General features: G+C 54.0%; 7 protein-coding genes across 7 annotated transcripts; 4 read left to right on the forward strand and 3 right to left on the reverse strand.

The window, feature by feature from the left end:
- The first annotated feature begins 162 nt into the window (after window positions 1–162).
- On the forward strand, window positions 163–2,668 carry SODALDRAFT_328395 (hypothetical protein). Its single transcript, XM_028610680.1, has 3 exons — window positions 163–597; window positions 688–1,043; window positions 1,103–2,668. Exons 1-3 carry the CDS (start codon window positions 191–193, stop codon window positions 2,314–2,316), a joined length of 1,977 nt encoding a protein of 658 aa, XP_028463817.1. The 5' UTR covers window positions 163–190; the 3' UTR covers window positions 2,317–2,668.
- Window positions 2,641–6,770, reverse strand: SODALDRAFT_381284 (Xpo1-domain-containing protein). Its single transcript, XM_028615158.1, has 3 exons — window positions 6,462–6,770; window positions 4,683–6,234; window positions 2,641–4,606 (listed from the first exon to the last, which is right to left on the reverse strand). Exons 1-3 carry the CDS (start codon window positions 6,471–6,473, stop codon window positions 3,090–3,092), a joined length of 3,081 nt encoding a protein of 1,026 aa, XP_028463818.1. The 5' UTR covers window positions 6,474–6,770; the 3' UTR covers window positions 2,641–3,089.
- A 1,199-nt stretch (window positions 6,771–7,969) lies between these two features.
- Window positions 7,970–10,778, forward strand: SODALDRAFT_362876 (hypothetical protein; the record flags this gene model as incomplete). The annotated part of the gene is made up of 12 exons (XM_028614505.1): window positions 7,970–8,005; window positions 8,315–8,408; window positions 8,511–8,573; window positions 9,023–9,070; window positions 9,176–9,182; window positions 9,254–9,327; window positions 9,574–9,717; window positions 9,794–9,812; window positions 9,909–10,001; window positions 10,119–10,176; window positions 10,282–10,451; window positions 10,673–10,778. 12 exons carry the CDS (start codon window positions 7,970–7,972, stop codon window positions 10,776–10,778), a joined length of 912 nt encoding a protein of 303 aa, XP_028463819.1.
- A 48-nt stretch (window positions 10,779–10,826) lies between these two features.
- On the forward strand, window positions 10,827–11,664 carry SODALDRAFT_320479 (hypothetical protein; the record flags this gene model as incomplete). Its single annotated transcript, XM_028609539.1, has 2 exons — window positions 10,827–11,476; window positions 11,553–11,664. 2 exons carry the CDS (start codon window positions 10,827–10,829, stop codon window positions 11,662–11,664), a joined length of 762 nt encoding a protein of 253 aa, XP_028463820.1.
- A 2,940-nt stretch (window positions 11,665–14,604) lies between these two features.
- SODALDRAFT_362878 (hypothetical protein) lies at window positions 14,605–15,825 on the forward strand (the record flags this gene model as incomplete). The annotated part of the gene is made up of 3 exons (XM_028614506.1): window positions 14,605–15,041; window positions 15,141–15,575; window positions 15,681–15,825. 3 exons carry the CDS (start codon window positions 14,605–14,607, stop codon window positions 15,823–15,825), a joined length of 1,017 nt encoding a protein of 338 aa, XP_028463821.1.
- An 850-nt stretch (window positions 15,826–16,675) lies between these two features.
- On the reverse strand, window positions 16,676–18,563 carry SODALDRAFT_328403 (hypothetical protein). Its single transcript, XM_028610681.1, has 3 exons — window positions 17,756–18,563; window positions 17,391–17,669; window positions 16,676–17,267 (listed from the first exon to the last, which is right to left on the reverse strand). Exons 1-3 carry the CDS (start codon window positions 18,062–18,064, stop codon window positions 16,860–16,862), a joined length of 996 nt encoding a protein of 331 aa, XP_028463822.1. The 5' UTR covers window positions 18,065–18,563; the 3' UTR covers window positions 16,676–16,859.
- SODALDRAFT_56336 (hypothetical protein) lies at window positions 18,152–18,593 on the reverse strand. Its single transcript, XM_028615481.1, has one exon. It carries the CDS (start codon window positions 18,465–18,467, stop codon window positions 18,240–18,242), a length of 228 nt encoding a protein of 75 aa, XP_028463823.1. The 5' UTR covers window positions 18,468–18,593; the 3' UTR covers window positions 18,152–18,239.
- Between the last annotated feature and the right edge of the window lie 311 nt (window positions 18,594–18,904).

Consider the following 18,904-nt stretch of genomic DNA (forward strand, 5'->3'; position numbering starts at 1 on the left):
ACCGTGAAGCTTACCAAATCATTCAACCAGCCATCGCAACCTCCTCAGAACCATCGATAATTGATTTGCCGGGCAACAATAGCCCAGGAGCCCCCATCGAATAACTTCTATTTGTAGTCTTCTCCTAGCTCGTCGGCGCATATCATGACCAGCTTCGACCTTTGAAAGCGACCACCCCGCGATCCCCATCATGGCCGCTCGTCGAAGCAGATCACCTCTCTCCACGCGCCGCCTCTCCATCGGTCCCTCCACCGGCCCGCTTCCCGACCTACCTCCCATCTCTGCTCTCTTTCTCGTCGATTTCGACGTCAGGGCCGGCTATACTATATCCTGGAAACGCGCCGTGCCAGGCGTGGATCTCGACGGTGTTGTCGAGTACAAGTGTCTACCCTCTGGCCTGCACACCGTCCCCAATGACCTCATCTACTTCGTCCACGAGCGCGAATATGCGGGTCTCAGCGCATTCGTCAACATGCCTTGCGAGGAGGAAGGGAGCCGTAACGCCCGTATGATTGCCGTCGGCATCCTGGTCCCCTTGACCTATGGCCGTCTAGGGAGAGCTTGGAGGCATGCCCGAGGTTTGGATGACTTGGCTACGTGAGTACTCCATTGGGTTCAAAAAGACAGAGACATCTATATCGTTATGCGATTGAGTGACCTAGCTGACGCCTGATTTGCCTACTTCAGAAAACTTGCCGAGGATCGCACCAGGGTACACCTTCTCGAGGCATACTGGGCAAAGAACAGTGCCCGCGATGACACAGGTCAAGACGCCCCCCAGAATGACATGCCCCCCGAGTCGCCTCTCGTCAGTGCGCTGGCCGCCAGATTGCAGAGAAGTCATAGCAGGAGCCGCTCGGCATCGGATGGCACTGCGCTACTCCCGTCGGGTCAGAGGCTTTCGCCTTATCACCCGGCCTGGAGCCTGACGAACCTTCTCGACACCTTCGGGCCTCTGATTTTCCCCATACACCGGGCCGCGCTGCTTCGGAAACGCATCTTGCTTTCTTGCCATGCGCCCATTCACGAAGTCTGCAATTTCGGTGCGCCTCCGAATAGCTCCTATTCTCCCATTTCCCACTTCGCCTAACATCTCGTCTAGTGTACAACATCTCTGTTCTCGCCAACATCCCCTCCTCCGTAATCGACATGCTAGACACCACAGCTCCATCCCAGCGCCTCCGTCCACTTTTCGCCATCGGTATACATGATATAACATCCCTCCAGGAGGAGTACGCGGCATCAAAGCGCCGGCTCTCTAACCCCGAGGAGGCCATCGACGACGACTTTTCCACCGGATGGGTCGCCTGCACGACCGATAGCATTCTCGCCGTGAAAGACGACCTGTGGGACATGCTCATAACCATGCCCCCGCCTCATTCATCGCAGGCCCGAGACAAAATCTGGCCGACCATCGAATGCCCACGCGGCGTGCCCTTGAAGGCCACGCAGCGCGATCTGCGTCGCTTCCGCACGCTCGTCGACGGACTGAACCGCCTGCCTACCAGGTCGCCGACGTCTCCCGCCGCTTCGCCTACCAGCGCCAACCAGACGAGCACCCCCTCCCCCAAACCCACCGTCGCCTCTTTCTCGGACGAAGCGTTCGACAAGGCCGTCGAGCCCGTGAGCTGGACGGAGCTGGCATACAGCGGCTTCCTCTGGTGGGCCAGCGCAGGCGAGCAAGGACGCAGCGATGCCCAGGAGGAAGCTTCGTTCGACGCCTCGCTTCTCGCGGATCTCGCGGCGCCGCCGCCGCCGCCGCAGACCGCCGCGGCCACCACCGCCAGGAGTCCGAGTCCCAGCGACCCGCGCGCCGCGTTCCAACAACAGGGGATGGCTGATTCTTTCTCATCCCCCAGAGTCCGCCGACCCGTCCCGTCCGCTCCGGGCGACGACGTCGAGGAGGCTGACCAGGCCGTCACTGAACTGGCCATCATCGCCTACTTCCACCGCCTCACCACGCAGATCTTCACCGTGCTGGGAGACTTTGTCGAGTCTGCGGGTCCCGCTTCTCCGTACGTCGACGACGAGGAGGACGAAGGGCCCACTCGGGGCGAGGCCGAAGATATGGGAGAGGAGACCCCGTTGCGGGCCGGGGCACTCCGCGGTAGGGGCGAGGAGGACGAGGAGGACGAGGAGGAAGAAGACCGCCGGCCCGTCGTCCACCTCCACGGTCACGACTTGGAACACATGGGTCTCGATGTCTGGAGCGCCCATGACGCTGCGTTCGTCAGGGAGCTTGTGGAGCGGTATTTCTCGCGGGAGGCCCGGATTGAGGGTAAAGGCGTCGAGGTCTGCGGCGTTCGCGTCTGCTAGGGCCTTTCGCAGCGTCCCGGGACCTGGTTGTTTTATTGCCTTTTTGGGCTGCTGGGCTTGTATTTATATCTAGCTGTCTCGATCCATGAAGGGAGCTAGTTGGTAGGGCGTTGATCACGGGATAGAGAGTGTCTACATACATTTTCACATACAATAGGTAGGGCACCTTGCTCTCCGTCTTCTCGTTATTTGTGGCGTATTAGCGTCCCCGATGTGGTATCTTCTCAAGGAGATATCCAGCTTCGCTGTGGGAAGAGGAGAGAACCTAGGCCCTTGGGTATGTATGTAATACGATGAAGCCCGGGCATGGAAACTTCTTAATTTCTTTGGTTTAGGGAGTCCACCAAGAGTCGACTCCTGGCTTCCCTCTAGAATGGGTAGGAGGTAATTAAACCCCTCTTCGTGTACGCAGTCATAACTGCGCTCGACATCTAGTCTTTGCATCAAGTCTATTATGCTATTTTCTCATCATCCACTTTCGCCCTACAATGGCAGTGTGTAGATCGCCAGACAGGACGCCAACTACACGGGTATCCAGCTTTTTGGCCTGCATTCTTCCAAAGAGCGCGCTGACCGGGCTGGCCCATCTCTATCCATCATGGGGGAAATAATCCTGAGATCATCGAACAACACAGGCGACCTACGCAGGTTCACCACTGAGAATCCTGATAAAACAACTTACCACCTCTTTTCGGTCCCCAGCCTCGTGGGATGGCTCCTCTTCGTTCTTTCACCACAACGCCTTGGACTTCTCGTTTTATTTTGCTACACCATTATGTCCTCCAGCTTTTCCAAATCCCCTGGAGGTATGTCGCAAACTGTTTCTTGTCCGTCGAAGTAGTCATGGAGCGGAGGTATTCGGTGCCGTCCATACCCAGGTGGGGGAATAGGGAGGATCGGAGGTTCTGGATGAACATGTCGCCCGTCTTCGTGTAGATGACTTGCTGGAGAGAGGCAATCTCGTTCAAGACTTGCTTGCTCTGCGCGTCCGAGGCCGGCTTGAACTGCGGATCCCGAAGAACCTCCCAGCACAGGGGATGGAAGCGGTCAATCATGAATTGGTCAAATCCGGGAATCGCGGGTTTCGGCGAGCCCGTCGTCGATGGGTTGTTGGAGATGGTAGCGACGTCGGGACCACCCCAGACACTGGCCATGCGAATCAGGACGCCAAAGGCAAGACGGCTCTGGGTCAGGTTCCCTTCGAGCGTCCGGCCGAGCGAAATCACGGACGAGATCATGGGATCGAAGAAGGCCTGGTTGGTCTCGCTGATGAAAACGGCCTCCAGGTCGTTGTTCAAAAGCACGGAGATGAAGGACAGGTACTCTCTTCGCAGTTCGCCCAGCTGTATCTCGTCGTCGGTACCGTTGATGGGTTCAGAGAGCCCGCCAAAGACTCGTTGCAGCAGAGGGGTTAACAATAGGTTCAGAACGTTGAAGATCTCAGTTTTGAAGCCGTAGACGACCTGATCCAGAAGACGCAGGAACATGGCCATCTCGTCTTTTGAAGAGCTCTGGGAAAGGAATCCCTCGATCCACTGGGGTAGCTGGGGGAGTACTGCGGATCCCAGCACGCCGAGGAGCTTCGAAAAGGAGGAGCGGCAAGCGGTGCGAATGTCGGCAGAACTGTTCAGTTCCCGAAGCGCGACGAGGATGGCCTCGGCGGCGCGGGAAAACTCCTCGGACACAAGCTTGTCAGGAGGGGGGCGTTGCTGGCTGGAGGTACTGCCTGGAGCCCAGTCGGAAAAGCCGTGGGCAAGAGTCCCGAGCGCCATGATGACGTGGTGAATCTGGAGCATGGCCTGGGCATCGCCCGACCTGGCCTTGGGCAGGTGAGATTCGATGTCGCGGAACAGCGGTTCCATAACCAGGCGGGCGTATAGCGCTTGCTTGTCGGCGGGCGTGCTGCCGGTAGAGGATATGCAGCCGATTGCCTCAAAAAGATAGAGCTGGCTCGTAAAGAGGGCGTCAGCTGAATGATCCGATTCGTCCGAGGACATGTCATCGTCTGCGTCGTTCTCCGGGACCTCTGCTTTAATCGGAAGCAGATCGCTGATGGACTGAATGATGGTCTCAGCCACGTTGCCGACTTGGGCCCTGAGGTGCTTGACGAATCGATGGAACAGGTACCATGAACGCGTCTTGATGCGAACATGATCATCATGGACTAGTCTGACGAAGTCTTCTAGTACGCGCGGGATATATTCTTGGCGTGCATCGAAGATCTGCCAATAGCGGACACAGATCTCCATATACTGTAGCCGAATCGCCGGGTGGGGGAAACTGGCAATGCCTGCTTCAGGTGTTAGTACATCCTCTCGTACATCCTCTCTCCGTCTTTCTTGGCCCATGGGGGTAGGTATACTGACCAGACGCTACCATCTTCTCCATCATGATCGCCAGCCTCTCGGCAGCGGTGCCCGATGGCTGGCTCTTCGAGCTCAGGCCCTGGTTGGGCAATGCGAGTTCGCCAAAGAGGAACATTTCGTGGAGGGCAAGATCGAGATCTCTCCAATCCATTTGAGATCCTTGCTGGTCGAGCCTCTGGAAGGTCTCGCCCACGAGGTTGCTCAAGACATCGATGTACAGGTTCTGGTCGACAGCGGCGACAGTCTTTTGCAACACTTGCAGCCTCTTCCGCAGTTCCTGGAATTCGGCCTCGTCCGTCTGCTCGTCCTCGTGGCCCCAATTGGACGTTTCGTCATATCTCATCTTAGAAATGATGCCGTTGAGGATGGGCGGGAGCATATCGGAGTAGTTGGGCGGCAGACTGCCCGCCTTGCGCAGTAAGGTGAGAAGATCGGTCAGGGATGGGATGACGGTCGAGCAGATCTCATCATATTCATCGGCGAAAAACCGCAAGAGGAAGGGGAGGTAGTCGTGTAGGTGCTGCTCGGCCCTGCGGCGGGTGTCGTCGTCCAACTGGCCGTCCTCGAGCGCACGGACGATATCGGCCATGGCGGTGTTCACGAGCTTGGCGACAGCCTCGGCAAGATCGGTGTCGTATTTAGGAGTCGACTTTAGTTCGCTCAAAGGGGGGCTGGCGATCAGCTGGGCGATGATGTCCCGCAGGTTGAGAAACGACAGCAGCTCCATCTTCTCAGGACCTTTCATCTTCTTGCCGATAATCTCGGTAAGGGTGTCGATGGCGGCATCTCTGACCTTGTCCTCGCGACCGTCAGGAGTTGTTCTTCCAACCACAGGAAGCAGAAGGTTGAGCATCTCTTGGTTGACGACGAGGGATATGTCCATCCAGCTGACCCACTTGGCAATGACCTTCATGATGGTCTCGACAATGGCATCGTGCCGGCCCGAGTACAGTGCCAAAAGTTCCTTCCACGACTGGGCGATCATTTGGATGTCGCGCCCCCTCAGCTGGTCCTTCAGCTCCATATTGCGTTTCGCATCGTTGGTGTTTCTAGTGAGAAGTAGATCGGCAATCTCGTCATGGATGGAGCCAAGGATGCGGAGGTAGAAGATGACACCGGTCACATTATCCTGTTGAGCACCATCGGGCGACCGGGTCATGGCCAGGAAGTCCTCGATAAAGGACTCCCATCCATCAGTGTAAAGGAAGACGAACAGGTAGGTCAACGTCTGGGAGAGCTTGTTCTGCAGGGCGGGAGGATCGATATGTTCCTGGTGACCGGGCCCGTATACCTGACGTGCGTATTCGAGAAGGGTCTGCTTGAGGTAGGCTAAGCTCTGGGGATCGAGGCGTTGCGTATGGACGGCGTAGTTGACGACCTCAAGGCAGACCATACGCACGACATCGGAGGAGCGGGGTGTCCTGGAAAACAGGGAAGCGCAGGCCTGCCATCCTTGGGGTTCAACCCTCAACTGATTGAGAAATTCGTAGGCCTGCTCTTTGAGGCTCTGGTCGGAGGTAGTATTCCACGCAATCTCAATCGCATTCTCGATCTATGATAAAAGAGCAGGTCAGCGTAAAACGTCTCAAGTCACAAAATTGGCCCCTTTGGGACTCGTGTTTTCCGTCCCCGACAGTCGAGGCAGAAGTGGTAACATGATCCATGATATGAGGATGGTAGAGGAAGAGGCAACGAATGGAAGTAAAGGCAACGCATCATAGGTAGTCCAAGGCAGGGAGTAGCGAGGAGGGGCGAACAAACAAAAGACGGGTCACATACTTGGGCCTCCATATTCAAGGGTCGGCGAGTCGGCAACGAGTAGCTAGGAGGCAGAGGGTCTATGGTCTGGGCTTAGAGCTGCTATGAACCTTGCAGCTGATCACGCCGTGCATGCGGCATCCTCGCTCGGTGGGTTAGAAACGCAGGTGACGAGCAACTACCCAAGGCACATTCCCCAGAGGGTCGCGGGGTTTTAGGCCGCCAGAGGGGCTGCAGAGCGGGTAGGAGAAGTCGATTCAATTACGCAGGCTAAATTGCTAAATGGCGTGGTATGATGCAGTATGAATGACGAAGTTGATAGAAGATTGTCTTGCAAAAAAAGATCGATGGGGGAGTTTATGGATCGGCGATATAAAAAGCTGAGGAGGGGAGAAGAAAAAAAGAAAAAAGAAAAAAAAAAAAGCAAATGGTGAGAAATTGTTATCTCGGGCGGTGACGGCAAGCTGGCTTCTGGTTTGCGGTTGAATTTCCCAAATCTCGGTGGTGGTGCAGTCTCGTGCTCAATGTGGGGGTTTCTGTCCAGACCCCTCATCCGGCAAATTATCGGGCAAGAATGGGAGTCATAGGAGTCACCTTCCGCCTAGGTACCCTTCCTGCGTCATATTGAACGCAGCGCTGGGTACACGGTGCTAACAGTACAAATTCATACTACTAACTGTGTATATAAAGTCCTGTCAAATTCTCTGTATAGGCACCTCGATACGCACCATTAAATTACGAGATTCTCGAATATCGGCCAGCAAATACGGATAGACCGATTCATTTCGAGACGACAAGTTATATACTTACCACACATAGCTAGGAATACCAGAGCTTGCTAGTTTCAGTTAGGTGAGGATAGTGAAGCGACCTTTTCCTTGGCTCATGATACGCTCGAAGGATCTTACTTGTAGTGAGCTATTGTATTGAGCACGCTGAGGGCATGCGGTCAGTCACAAATCGCAGAAACGAAAGTCGAAGCGTTTCTCCGTAGGTAATATCCAGGGTCCGGGCTTTGCTAACCTGCAAGCTACCCGACGTTCTGGTGGGACACGCCTCTTGTCACCGGATATATTCCTTTCCTGTTTAGTGAGAGATATCTGAGTCAAAGTGAATTACTGGAGGTTGGTGAACCTGTTCCGCTGGGTGCGGCCCCGTTGGCGGTCATCGCCGCATACTGCGTACTGCGTACTGCGGACTGGTGCTGAGGATGCAGCACGATTGCATTATTACCGGGCAGTGATATTGTTTCCGCCGCCCAGGTGAAATGAACGTGCCCTCGCCATTCGTTTGTTGATCTAGGTATTTGCTCGAACGAACCCAACCGCGTCTAAGGGAAATATCACTTCCCAGAGGCAGTCATTCACTTTGACACCCACCGCGACATCGACTTGGCATCTGGAGCTTAATTATCTGTCAGTTTATTCGGACTCCATTCACCTTTTGAGGCACACCGGGAGACGCACCGACCGGTGCTCCATTTCCTGCTTTTGCGGGGTCGCCAAATGTTCCGAGATTAAGTATTCGTAATGGACCTGGCGAACGAGATGAGGCGTCAAGAGGCGGTCAGGGATTCATATCGAAAATGATAGAGTACGGTCATTCCTCCTCTGCTCACCCTCGTCGCCGGCCCAAGTTTGGATTACTTTGTACTCCTCCCCTAGAAATAATAGTCTGCATCTATCCGTATGTTTTGCGTACTTTGTACACGTTCAGCCTCACCGCCTGAAATAGCTTTGAACACGCGTAGGTAACCGTATTTCTCGAAGATTTCTCTCGGTATAAACAAGATTTTGGCGTCGGGAGGTTGGATGGCTGTGCTGTCGGTCCTCAAAGCCCAGACTTTTTGTCCCTTGTGAAACACTCGACTGCAGGGCTTTATTTGGAATGGTCCTGAGAGGAAATCTCTCGAAGATCTTCCCCAATGGAAGAGCTACGGCATCACGCTGACTGAGATTAAGAAACAACGTTAAAACGATGCGAATATTAAGTAATTAATACGGATATTTTTGTACGCAAAGAAATCTGGTCGATGGCACATCGGATCCATCTGTGAACCCGCTGTGGAAGTCGGCTTGCAGGCCCTAGGCGGTGGACTCGACGGGTTGAGTCTGGGGTACATTTCGGTAGATGGTTAGTAGCACGGAGTACAATTCCCAAGCTCACATTACCTGGTAATGACAATTTCCACAGCGGACTATGAATACCTAAGGTACCTAAGGTAGGTGAAGGGGACAAGCAGACATCATACACCGACGGGAAAGCTTCGGCCCTCCAACTTGAAGATCGAGTGTAACAAGAAAAGTGTAGGAAAAGGGTTCTGGGACCGCTTTCACCGCGACTTGGACGCCTGTCTTATCGAAGCATAAAGTGCCGTGATTTACGGAGCGCCTTACGGAGCGCCTATCAAAAGGATATCAACTTATAATTAGGAACCGAGATCTCAGTGTGCGTACAACGTACATACAATACAACTGCAACGTACAACGTGTAGCGAAGTGCGAATTTAGTGCCTTTTCCTTGGTAATATCCTTCCCAAAGCCGTTAGGTACCTTACAGCAGGTCTCGCGTTCCTGCGTTAGCGGCTTCGAGCGGACAACCATTTGTGCACCTGGCACAAGAGCTGCACTGTTCGTGGCTTGGGAAAATGCGTACTGTGTTGTACAGGGACTTCCCGCGTCCCTTACGGATACAGGATTGCCTTAGGTATCTGTCCACGTCGTTACACATTCCAGCATCAAGGTAAGAGTTTATAGCTTATTCGAGTCCCGAAGACCCTCATTCTGGAGAGTTTTCTTTAAAACAACGTCCAGTGTCGAGTCCAAGGGAAACCCGATTAGATTCTACCAAGCCCTGCGCAGTTACGCGACCCCGTACCTCACCGTAGGTACGCTGTACAACGTACGTCTTCGGGACGATATTTACGGTGGATGATTGTGCACTAGGTGCCTACCTTAGGTAAGGTACTCGGTAAGCCACCAACGACTTATGCAAGGCCTGGTACCGAGTACGGAGTAAATACAGGCAAGTTCAGAGCGCGTATCCGTACTCTGTACCGTACTAGGTACCTTTATGCAGACCTAACATTGCCTTATTCTTCAATGGGGAGAAGCATACAACTGTACCTACCTAGCATGGCCCCAATCAAACTCCTACCCGGAAAGGGGGCAGTCGGCCAGGTCAATCGTGTCCAAGCTCGCTCTCCTGTTCGGCATCGGCTGGGGCGACATTCTCAAAAAGACAAAAAGACGACATCAATCTCGCACGCCCATTCAAAGTGATGGGCCTGGGCCTGGGCCTGGCTGGAAATGAGCCTGCCCAGTCTAGTTGCCAACCACCCATACCGATTACAGGAGACCCTTGCGGTGCGTCGTAATGCATTCATTCGAAATTCCATTCACCGAGAAAGCAAAGCCTATTTCGAAGGCGACCACGGGCCAGAGCCTTGCGCACTTGCTTCGTTCCTAGGACCACATGCGCTGCAGGTCCGGTCATCTCGGGCCTTGACCCAATGGGCACGAGAAAGATACATAAGATGGCCGCCCAGGATTATGTACAGTTGTACGGAGGACTTTGTACTCTCTATCCGTACCTAGAACGGCATCCTTCTCCTTGTCCATTCGTACAACGAAGGTACGTGGTTCGTAGGTACAAAGTACTTTGCATAATCCTTTCAAGCCACCTCTCCAAGGTACCTTACCTCACGAGTCCAACGGCTCCGTCCAATCCAACCGTGGTGCTTGAATAGAATTTACACGTACAACGTACCTTATGCACCCTCGAACGGTCCGAAAGGGGAAAGAGAAAGACAGAGGTGACCAGGTGCCCTATTGGCCGGCAGCAAAGAGACCGCCCTCCATCTAACCGCCCCACCACCCACGACCCTCTCCTCTCGCTCCTCGCTCGCTTGACATGCGGCCTCCTTTGCTGTGGGGTCCGAGTCGATTTGACCGCATCCGCATCCGAGTACAACGTACTTCCCAGCAACCTTGAAGCTCCCTCCACACAGCGGTCCCACCCCCTGAATTAGCGTCCCTGGGGATGGAGGTGAGCGCCACGATCTAATTTCCCGGAGTGGACGACTAAACACGAGGGCGGCACTGAGGTAGAGGAGCCCCCTTTTTTTCTTCCCCTTACTGCATTGACAACCAAATGGGGGGTTAGGGTAGGTATTAAAGTGCCGCCCTCCTTCATGTTGACCAATTTCTTTTCTTCTTTCCTTCCCTCCTCAGCCAAGCTCTCAATCTCAAGCTCGCTCTTCAACTTTTGACTTCGGTCGTCCATTCTTTACCCAAGCTTTCAGCTTACCACATTCGCTCTCTCAACCCTCACGGTTAATATACAATCCTTTCTTTCAAAAGAAACCCCCCATCCCCCACATTCAAAATGCGTTTCGCTGCTTCCGCTGCCGCCTTCGCTGGCGTTGCCATGGCCTATGGCATCTCTGAGGCCCCCGTCGAGACCGAGTACGTGACCAAGTACTTCACCGTCACCTCTTGCGAGCCCACCTTCCCCGACTGCCCCGCCGAGTCGACCATCATCACCTCCAGCGTCGCCGCCTTGACCACCAAGACCGTCTACGAGACCACGCAGTTCACCATCACCAGCTGCCCTCCCGACGTCATCCAGTGCCCCTCCGACTCCACCGTCGTCATCACCGAGACCATCGCCACCAGCACCACCGTCTGCGAGGTTGAGGAGGAGCCCACCGAGTACCCCGAGTACCCCGAGCCCACTGGCTGGCCCGAGGAGCCCGAGTGGCCTGAGGTCCCTGAGGTGCCCGAGGAGACCTCGGCCCTCCCCGAGGAGCCTGAGTATCCCGATGTCACCTCGGCCCTGCCCGTCGAGCCCATCCCCACTGAGGCTCCCGAGGAGTGCCCCGGCACCTCGATCAAGACCATCTCGACCTCGATCACCACTGTCATCCCCACCGTGATCTACGAGACCATCGAGATCCCCTGCCCCACCAGCTCGCCTCCCGTTGTGGTTCCTCCTCCCGTCGTCCCCCCTCCCGTTGTCCCCTCTGCCAACGGCACGTAAGTAGCAACCTCTCTCCCATTCCCTTCCATCGGGATTCCAGAATATGAACACGGTGCTGACAAAGAGTCGTAGCATCCCCGCTGTCCCCTCCGCCTCCCTCCCCGTTGAGGCTGGCGCTGCCGGCCTGAGCGGCTCCGTCCTCGTTGCCGCCGTCGCTGCTGTCGCCGCCTACGCTTTCGCGTAAACGGGTGAATCCAGGTTATGGGCGAGCGCTTTGCTGTGATCCGCGCCAGGAAACCCTCCCCATCGCACATTGCGATTTGTGACATCCACAGGAGGCTTTGTGGGGCGTTCTTACATGTAAAAAGAATTTTCCCTTGATCATAGCATATATTTACAGTGTGGCACATACAATCAATTCTGTACCTAATCTTCTAATCCACGGCACGACCTTTCGGTGTTTTTTTTTTCTTCGGTTTTTGGGCAACTCCAGATGTTTTCGTTCATTCTGCCTTTGCACAGCATTCAATTTTGTTTAGTGATGTTTATTTATAACTATTGATATCTGTTTCCCGTGGACTCTCTGGTTAGACATGTCAACATACCCCAGATCTTGTTGTTTTAGGACTCTAAGGAAACGGAACAGTCGTCTTGGGAGGGAATTGGAGCAATCAAGCCATTGTTTCCCTGTTTCCGTGTTGGTTCCTGACCTGTGTGTCTCATTTCCGGTGGACCCACCGCTTAACCCCCCAAGACAAGGCCGGAGCTAGCACCCCTGCATACGTAGGTAGTGGGAAATTGTAATCTGCAAGGGCATTGCCCAATAGAATTGGCCCTGTTCCTGCATCCTGCATCCTTTGGCCAATCATCCAGTCGACCTGCGTAATCACTTTTGTATCCCCTGTATCCCCTCCGCTTCATGCACAAAACATGCACAAATGGCTAAACGGCAAACAGCGCCTAACACACCAACACACTAACACGCCTTCCCTTCCTCTCACGAGCAGCCATTTCCCGCCTTCCCTCGAACAGACCACCATATCTTGTTCTCCTCACTTTTGCCTAATCGCCCATCGACTTTCGGCGTCTCCATCACCGAGGCGAAGTCCGAAGGCAAAGGGTCCTGTTTTCCCCCTGCTCTCAGGTTGCTGACGTGTGCTCGGATGCTTGCATCTGTCATGTTTTTTTTGCCCTCTTCTTTTTTTTTTTTCAAAATTTTCTTCTTCTTATTCTTTTGGACATTAGTCCGGTTAGCCTTTCGGGCCTTGGCTGTAGATCATCTTTGAACCCTTTTGCCAGTTGTTTTGTGTGCGGGCGTAGTAATACACTTCGCTTTCTTATCTATCAGTTTTGTCACCTTGCTCTCACGTTCTTTTCCGCGGCAAGCCCTGGACCTCTATCTGTCGTACTCGAGAAACATTCTACAGAACCGAACCATTCTCCAGCCGCCCCCCGCCATCTTGCTTCTTGCAACGTTTCGCCTTTCCCGTTTCAAACAATATGCTCTTCTGCGATATATAGCGGTCTTGTCGCGGCGTATTTTTATCGTTGGTGTCTAGAACTGCTACCCGAGCCGACTTCTCACCCGTGTTCCCCGCTGTGAACGTGCGCAAACCCCGAAAGACGTATTGCTACCATATTGTACTCGTGTAACTACTTCCTCCGGTAGCCAGGTGAAGCACCGCTGTGTGATGTGGTCTCTGGGGGATCTATATGTCACCGCCATTCAAATTTGGCATGGTTGGGATTCCTCTGTCCGAACAGAGTAAACTGGTAGCGACTTGGATTCCCACCTAGGCATAGGCAGATGGGGCCGCGGTTCTAGCAAATATGGAACCCTTCTCGTGTCTGTCAGTGGGATTGTCTGGTCCGCCCAAAGGAGAATATCCTGAGCACTACACCACAATCCATGAGTGACGTAGGGGCAAACGTAAGAGGAACATTTTCCAAGGCCAAAGTTCGTATGTCATTGGTGGAAGTGGTATGGCTAGTGTATTCGACAAGGGATGTGGAGAGAGCATGGGATCGCAAGAGTCGCCTTGCCCACCGATGATTCCTCGATACAGTCAGTCAATGCTGGTCGCTAGGGATGGGCGATGCGTCCGCAAAATCTTGGTCGAGTATGAATGCCGCAGAACGTGTGATGGTTTGATGTGTGGTGTTTTCTTCCCCTTCTGGATTGCGCTTTCAGTGTCGGAAACTCAGCCGGGGTTGCTTGGGCCTGCTCATCTTCGTCTTGAGGTTAAGAAGCCATGATACGAAAAAGAGGCCGGCCTACCCAAAGAGTCCAAGCCAGCGAGAAATGAATCCGTACTGGGTTTAGCGTGCATCGCAAGACGGTGGGCGTCGTCAATGGACAACCTGTCTCTCGCAAACGCCGGAGAAGACACAGGATGTATCAGGTTGAGTTGCGGAGTATACATGCTACTCTACTGTACATTGATTTTTCAGCTTAATGAGAATACACTATCATGGTGGCTCGGGATGAAATCCGTAAGAACTCCTCCGTATTGCCAATGGAGACCTCAACATGCACGGACCACGTGTGTGGCCCCACCAAGATTTCGAAACACGACTTTTAAAGTTGGCTTCCGCCAATCAAAGAGGTCTGATTCGTCTGATCCATGCTAGCGCCCGCCCTGCCGAACCCAACAATCGGGATCCATCCTCGATCATCGACACGCCATCCCATCAGCATTCCACCAAAAACGCCACAAGTTCTTTCTTTGCGCATGTAGGTATTGACCTCCGCAAACTGGCCCCAAGCCATGCCGCCCTTTACATTCGCATTCGATCAACAGAAAGTGCGGGTTGTTTGGCGCGGACTAAGCAGAGATATACCAGCTATACGGAACTCGATATCATCCAACACGCAATGCCCTCTGGGATTCTCATGACGCTGTTGTAACGTGGCGCCTCTAGTATAAACGATGGCTGGTTTGGCGTAGAACATCTTGCCATGTTGTCTCTTGGTTACGGAGTACACGGTTGAGTGGTTTCCTCCCTTCTCTTCGGTGTATTTATACCCTCCGTCCCCCCTCAGAACCCGAAGGCTCATTTTACCCACCTACACCTACTTTCGGCAACTGTCAGAAGAAGAAAAATCCCCTTCATTGCACAAGTCTCCATCCCTCGCATTTTTTGTTGCTCGACTACCGCCCCTCGTGACGGCTACTACCCTACCATGGCCGATCCTAACACGGACGATTACATGGCAATGCAGTACCTCCCTCCGGCGTATGTCCATAAGCTGGCCAATGGATCCCTCGTCCACCCTGGCATGTTCAACCTCTTTGGCCCCGGCGCCAACTGCACGCTGGACCTCTGCCCCATCCACTGGTCGGTCTACCGATACCGCCCCCAGCTCGGCGTCAACGCCTTGTTCATCACCATGTATTCCTTCCTGCTCATCTGCCATTTCGTCAGCGGCTACCGCTGGCGTAGCTGGTGGTTCACGGCATGCATGGTCGCGGGGTGTCTTGTCCAAATAATCGGCTACGCCGGGCGTGTCGAACTATGGTACAATCCCTGGAACTTTGCCGGTTTCCTCACCCAGGCCGTTTGCATCACGTCGGCTCCCGTGTTTTTCACTGCCGCCATCTACGTGACGATATCCAAAGCGTACGTTCCTGCTTTCCCCCTAACCAATTCCCTGTCACATCCGTCAATTCTCTCTCTTCCTCCGTGGACCAGAGCGCGAGTCTGAACTGACCGCCTTAGAATCGATTTCTTCTCTCCCAACCTGTCCCGCATGTCGTCTAGCTGCTTCTACTGGAGCTTCATCGTCGCCGACGCGATCTGCCTCGTCCTCCAGGGCGTCGGCGGCGTCCTCTCCACCATCTCCCGCGGCCTCTCCCAGGACGGAGTCGACGTCACCCGAGCCGGGCTCATCCTGCAAGTCATCGTGCTCGTCGTGTTCTGCGCCTTCTTCGTCGACTACATGGTCCGGTACGCCCGGTACCTCCGCCACACGCATCCCGAGATACGCCGGGGGGAGGAGATAGGGCCGCGCCAGATGACTTTCTTCGGCGGGCTCTCCGGCGCCATCGGCCTTATCCTCGGCCGGTGCATCTACCGTGTCGTTGAACTCAGCGAGGGGTACCTGTATTCGAGCCGCATTTCGGACGAGATTGGCTTCATGGTTTTTGAGGGACTGTACGCTTGACCCCCCCGCCCCCTCACCCTCTTCCCCCCTTTTCTGTTCCTGCTATTTAGTTTATGAGGTTCACTTCCACAGACTAACGAATTGGGAATGGTTAGATTTATTGCCCTTGCCGTCTTCGCCCTGTTCATTGGCAACCCCGGCTTTGGGTTTAAAGAGTGCGAGAAGAGAGCGCTGAGCTCTGGCGGCGCTCGGGGCCGTTCTACTGAAGACGTGGAACTATATAACACATTGCGGCGTTGAGTTTTTTTCTTTTTGGCCGCGGGCGGAAAGGATATAAGGAGCTCGCACTCAGGTAAATGGTCTGGCCTGTGATGGATGGACTTCCAACCGAGTCGTCCGATATTGGGGAGAACATCTCGAGTAGAAGCTAAAACCCTGCAGTTTGTTTCCCTACTTCTGCCCCTTCTGTTTGATTTTCTTATGCTTTCGTCTCTCTGTTTCACATGTGTCTCTCTGTTTCACATGTGTCTCTCTGTTTCACATGTGTCTCTCTGTTTCACATGTGTCTCTCTGTTTCACATGTGTCTCTCTGTTTCACATGTCCTTTACTTCAGTTCCCCCGGAGCGATGTGTTGTTGAATTTCTCCAAGTTTACCCGTCTTTTGTCTGGGGTTGGTGAAACCAAAAGAAGAAAAAAGAGCCGATATTTAAGACTAGGAAATACGAGAAAAGCCCCGCCCATAGCAGAATTAGTTCAAATTCTAATACCCTCTAAAAGCAACTAATATTCCATACTATCCGAATGGGCTTGCCCTAATGTTGGGGTTGCGACGTGAAGAGGGAGAGATGGATGACCTGAAGAACCATGGTCTGTGCACGAGTAGACAATGAACAATTGAACAATGGCTGCAGATGTCCGGGGGCCCACAACGGGGAAAGGTGGGGAAAAGGGTTCGGGTGTAGCCGAGAAAAATCTACGAAGTACCTACCCACCAGACCCTGTGGCCAGCCGGGGGCTGGTCCACTTACCTTGGTCGGCTAACACGGGTACGCGACACAAAAGGCTTCCACACAGCCAAGACATCACCAGACCGAAGTACACCTCGTGGCGCTTTTAGAGTCAAGCGAGCCGCCGTAGTCGAACTTTTCCGTCTTCCAGTATCTCGATTGTGAGGCACCTATGCAGCTACCTACATCTTCCTATCCGGGTTTCCCACCAGAGCTCTACCTGTCCGGTGAACGAACCTATGCAGTGTCAAAGACAGAAAGCCAACCGCCTGAAAAGCGCCGAACATGAACCCCCAGAGAGAAGCGGCAAAGAAAAACAGACGTGATCAACGCCGGGCCGCCTCCGCTCCTGCGCGTCCAACGGCGGCCGCGAGCCCTTCACGGGGGGACGACGACGCGCCGCGCATACGGTTCATGAGACTCATCCTCACCATCCTCGACGGCATGGCGATGCGTCGCGGGTTAGGTCCGAAAGCTCGATCCCGTGCGCCGTCCTCGCGATGACCTACGTCGTGCCTCTCGCCGCCTTCCTCGCTACTCTGACTAGACCGAGGGTTCTGACCGTTGGCGTTGGCGGTGGCGGTGGTGGTGGCCGTCCAAACTCCAGAAGCGGACCGTCGCAGCTGACGCCCGGGCATGGGCTTGGCTTGGAGTCTCTCCAGGGGAATATCCGCCTGTCCTGTCTGGAGCTTATAGTTGGCGAGACCGAGCCGGAGTCGTAGTGACTCGACTTTCTGTAAGGTCAAACCGGTTAGCCGCGGTTCCGTTGCCTCCCCAAGTCGCACGCGTCCTCGTGATGAAAGTGTTTTATGACAATCAAAAAAAGAAAAAAAAAAAGAAAGGCAAGGGAATCTCACCTGTCGAGCTTCTTCACGCGTCATGGGTGGCGTGGATCTCCTGGGCTGCAGAATGGACGGTTGATATGCGGACCCCTGTTGTGTGGAATCTGGCTCCGTGATGGTGGTGTCTTGGGATGTATCGTGCGACGTCTCGGTGACGCTGTTATCAAACACCGAGGACGCGTCGGGAGAGACTGAACGATCCTGTTGTGATGTTGCCGGGTGTGACTGCGACTCTGGCCGTTGTTGTTCTTGGGTTTGGTGGTGATCGGAGGGAAATCGAACCGTAGGTACTGTCTGATATAGGACAGGACGCGACGCGTTAGTCTATTGAGTACCTTATGAAACGATACTGTAGGACGAAGCCGGCAATAGAACAGTACCTCTCTCTCCCGAACATCATCCTCATGTTGTCCAGCGGCAGTGGCAGGCATGGCAATATATCGTAACCTCTCGTTCGTTGAAATGGGTAGAGGCTGTGATCGCGGCTGAGGTTCCTGGCACGGTTTCTTCACCCGGATATTCTCACCCAACCCCACAACCTGCAGCGGCCGCTTAAGCCCAAAGGGGGACCGTGGTGGTAACTGGAGTTTCTGCAGCGGTGCCTTGGCGTTGAGTTTCGGGTTGGGAGATATCGCGTTCGCGTCCAAAGGGGCGAGGGCGCGTCGCTTGGCGGGCGATGTTGCATCCATGGTAGCAAGTTTCCTGTGTAGCTCCGGTCTGGTCTCGTGGTCTTCCAGTCTGTCTCCGGATAGGATAAGGTAGCCAATAACTCAGACAAAAAGAAGAAGAGAAAGGGCAGATACAGAATGTGGTTATCAGCCTTTTGATGTTTTCACGTGTCCTCTGGGAACAACCAACGAGACCTCAAAGCAGATGAGAGCACAACTCCGTGGGCGAATGAGTCCTTGGTAAGAAACCCAAAAGAAGAAGCCCTAATGCCCAGATTCTGAAGAATACTGAGTGGAGGAGAGTGTGCAAAGGAATATAGTCGAGGTGGTGCGGTTTATGAGAGGAAGAAGAAGACGACGCGTGTTGAAGACGTTGGTCAACCGGAGATTTGGTCAGTGGCATTCCCGTCCGCCGCATCAACATCGGCTAATTACTTATCGCCCGCATCCACTATCGTGGAGGATGGTGAATGGTACAACGTAGGCACAGGTGCATTAAGCGCAGTGGGGGGTTGATTCCGGCCGGAGGCTGAAATAGAGCAGCACGAGCAGCACAGGGGAGATGTGGCAGGGGAAAGAAAGTGTTTACTTTTTACCGTATATGGATAAGCGTATATTATGTAAACACGGTGCAGTCGCGTCGAGACCCACTTTTGACCGCGATCGTGTTGTCCGTACGGAGTACAGTTGTACGAACAGTGGATCTGTTCGCGCGACCTGGTCATTTATCCTTGCATCCTTGCACTTGCATCCCGTTCCGGTCTCGGCACCCAGCCACCTACACGATCTTTACGTGAGTACCTAGCTAAGAAAAGAATCAAGCGCCAATTAAATGAGAAAGCTGTTCGTTCACACCACAGT

Source organism: Sodiomyces alkalinus (genome assembly GCF_003711515.1).
Source record: "Sodiomyces alkalinus F11 unplaced genomic scaffold SODALscaffold_10, whole genome shotgun sequence".
In the NCBI taxonomy this organism is placed as follows: Eukaryota; Fungi; Ascomycota; class Sordariomycetes; order Glomerellales; family Plectosphaerellaceae; genus Sodiomyces; species Sodiomyces alkalinus.

Excerpts from the sequence above, each read along its gene's own strand:
- SODALDRAFT_328395 (XM_028610680.1), top strand. The coding sequence starts at position 191 with ATGGCCGCTCGTCGAAGCAGATCACCTCTCTCCACGCGCCGCCTCTCC. Across the intron at positions 598-687 it reads GGTTTGGATGACTTGGCTAC|AAAACTTGCCGAGGATCGCA; the intron begins GTGAGTACTCCA and ends TGCCTACTTCAG. Across the intron at positions 1,044-1,102 it reads TCACGAAGTCTGCAATTTCG|TGTACAACATCTCTGTTCTC; the intron begins GTGCGCCTCCGA and ends CATCTCGTCTAG.
- SODALDRAFT_381284 (XM_028615158.1), bottom strand. Across the intron at positions 4,607-4,682 it reads GGAGAAGATGGTAGCGTCTG|GCATTGCCAGTTTCCCCCAC; the intron begins GTCAGTATACCT and ends CACCTGAAGCAG.
- SODALDRAFT_328403 (XM_028610681.1), bottom strand. The coding sequence starts at position 18,064 with ATGGATGCAACATCGCCCGCCAAGCGACGCGCCCTCGCCCCTTTGGAC. Across the intron at positions 17,670-17,755 it reads ATGATGTTCGGGAGAGAGAG|ACAGTACCTACGGTTCGATT; the intron begins GTACTGTTCTAT and ends GTCCTATATCAG. Across the intron at positions 17,268-17,390 it reads CGCGTGAAGAAGCTCGACAG|AAAGTCGAGTCACTACGACT; the intron begins GTGAGATTCCCT and ends TTGACCTTACAG.
- SODALDRAFT_56336 (XM_028615481.1), bottom strand. The coding sequence starts at position 18,467 with ATGTTGATGCGGCGGACGGGAATGCCACTGACCAAATCTCCGGTTGAC.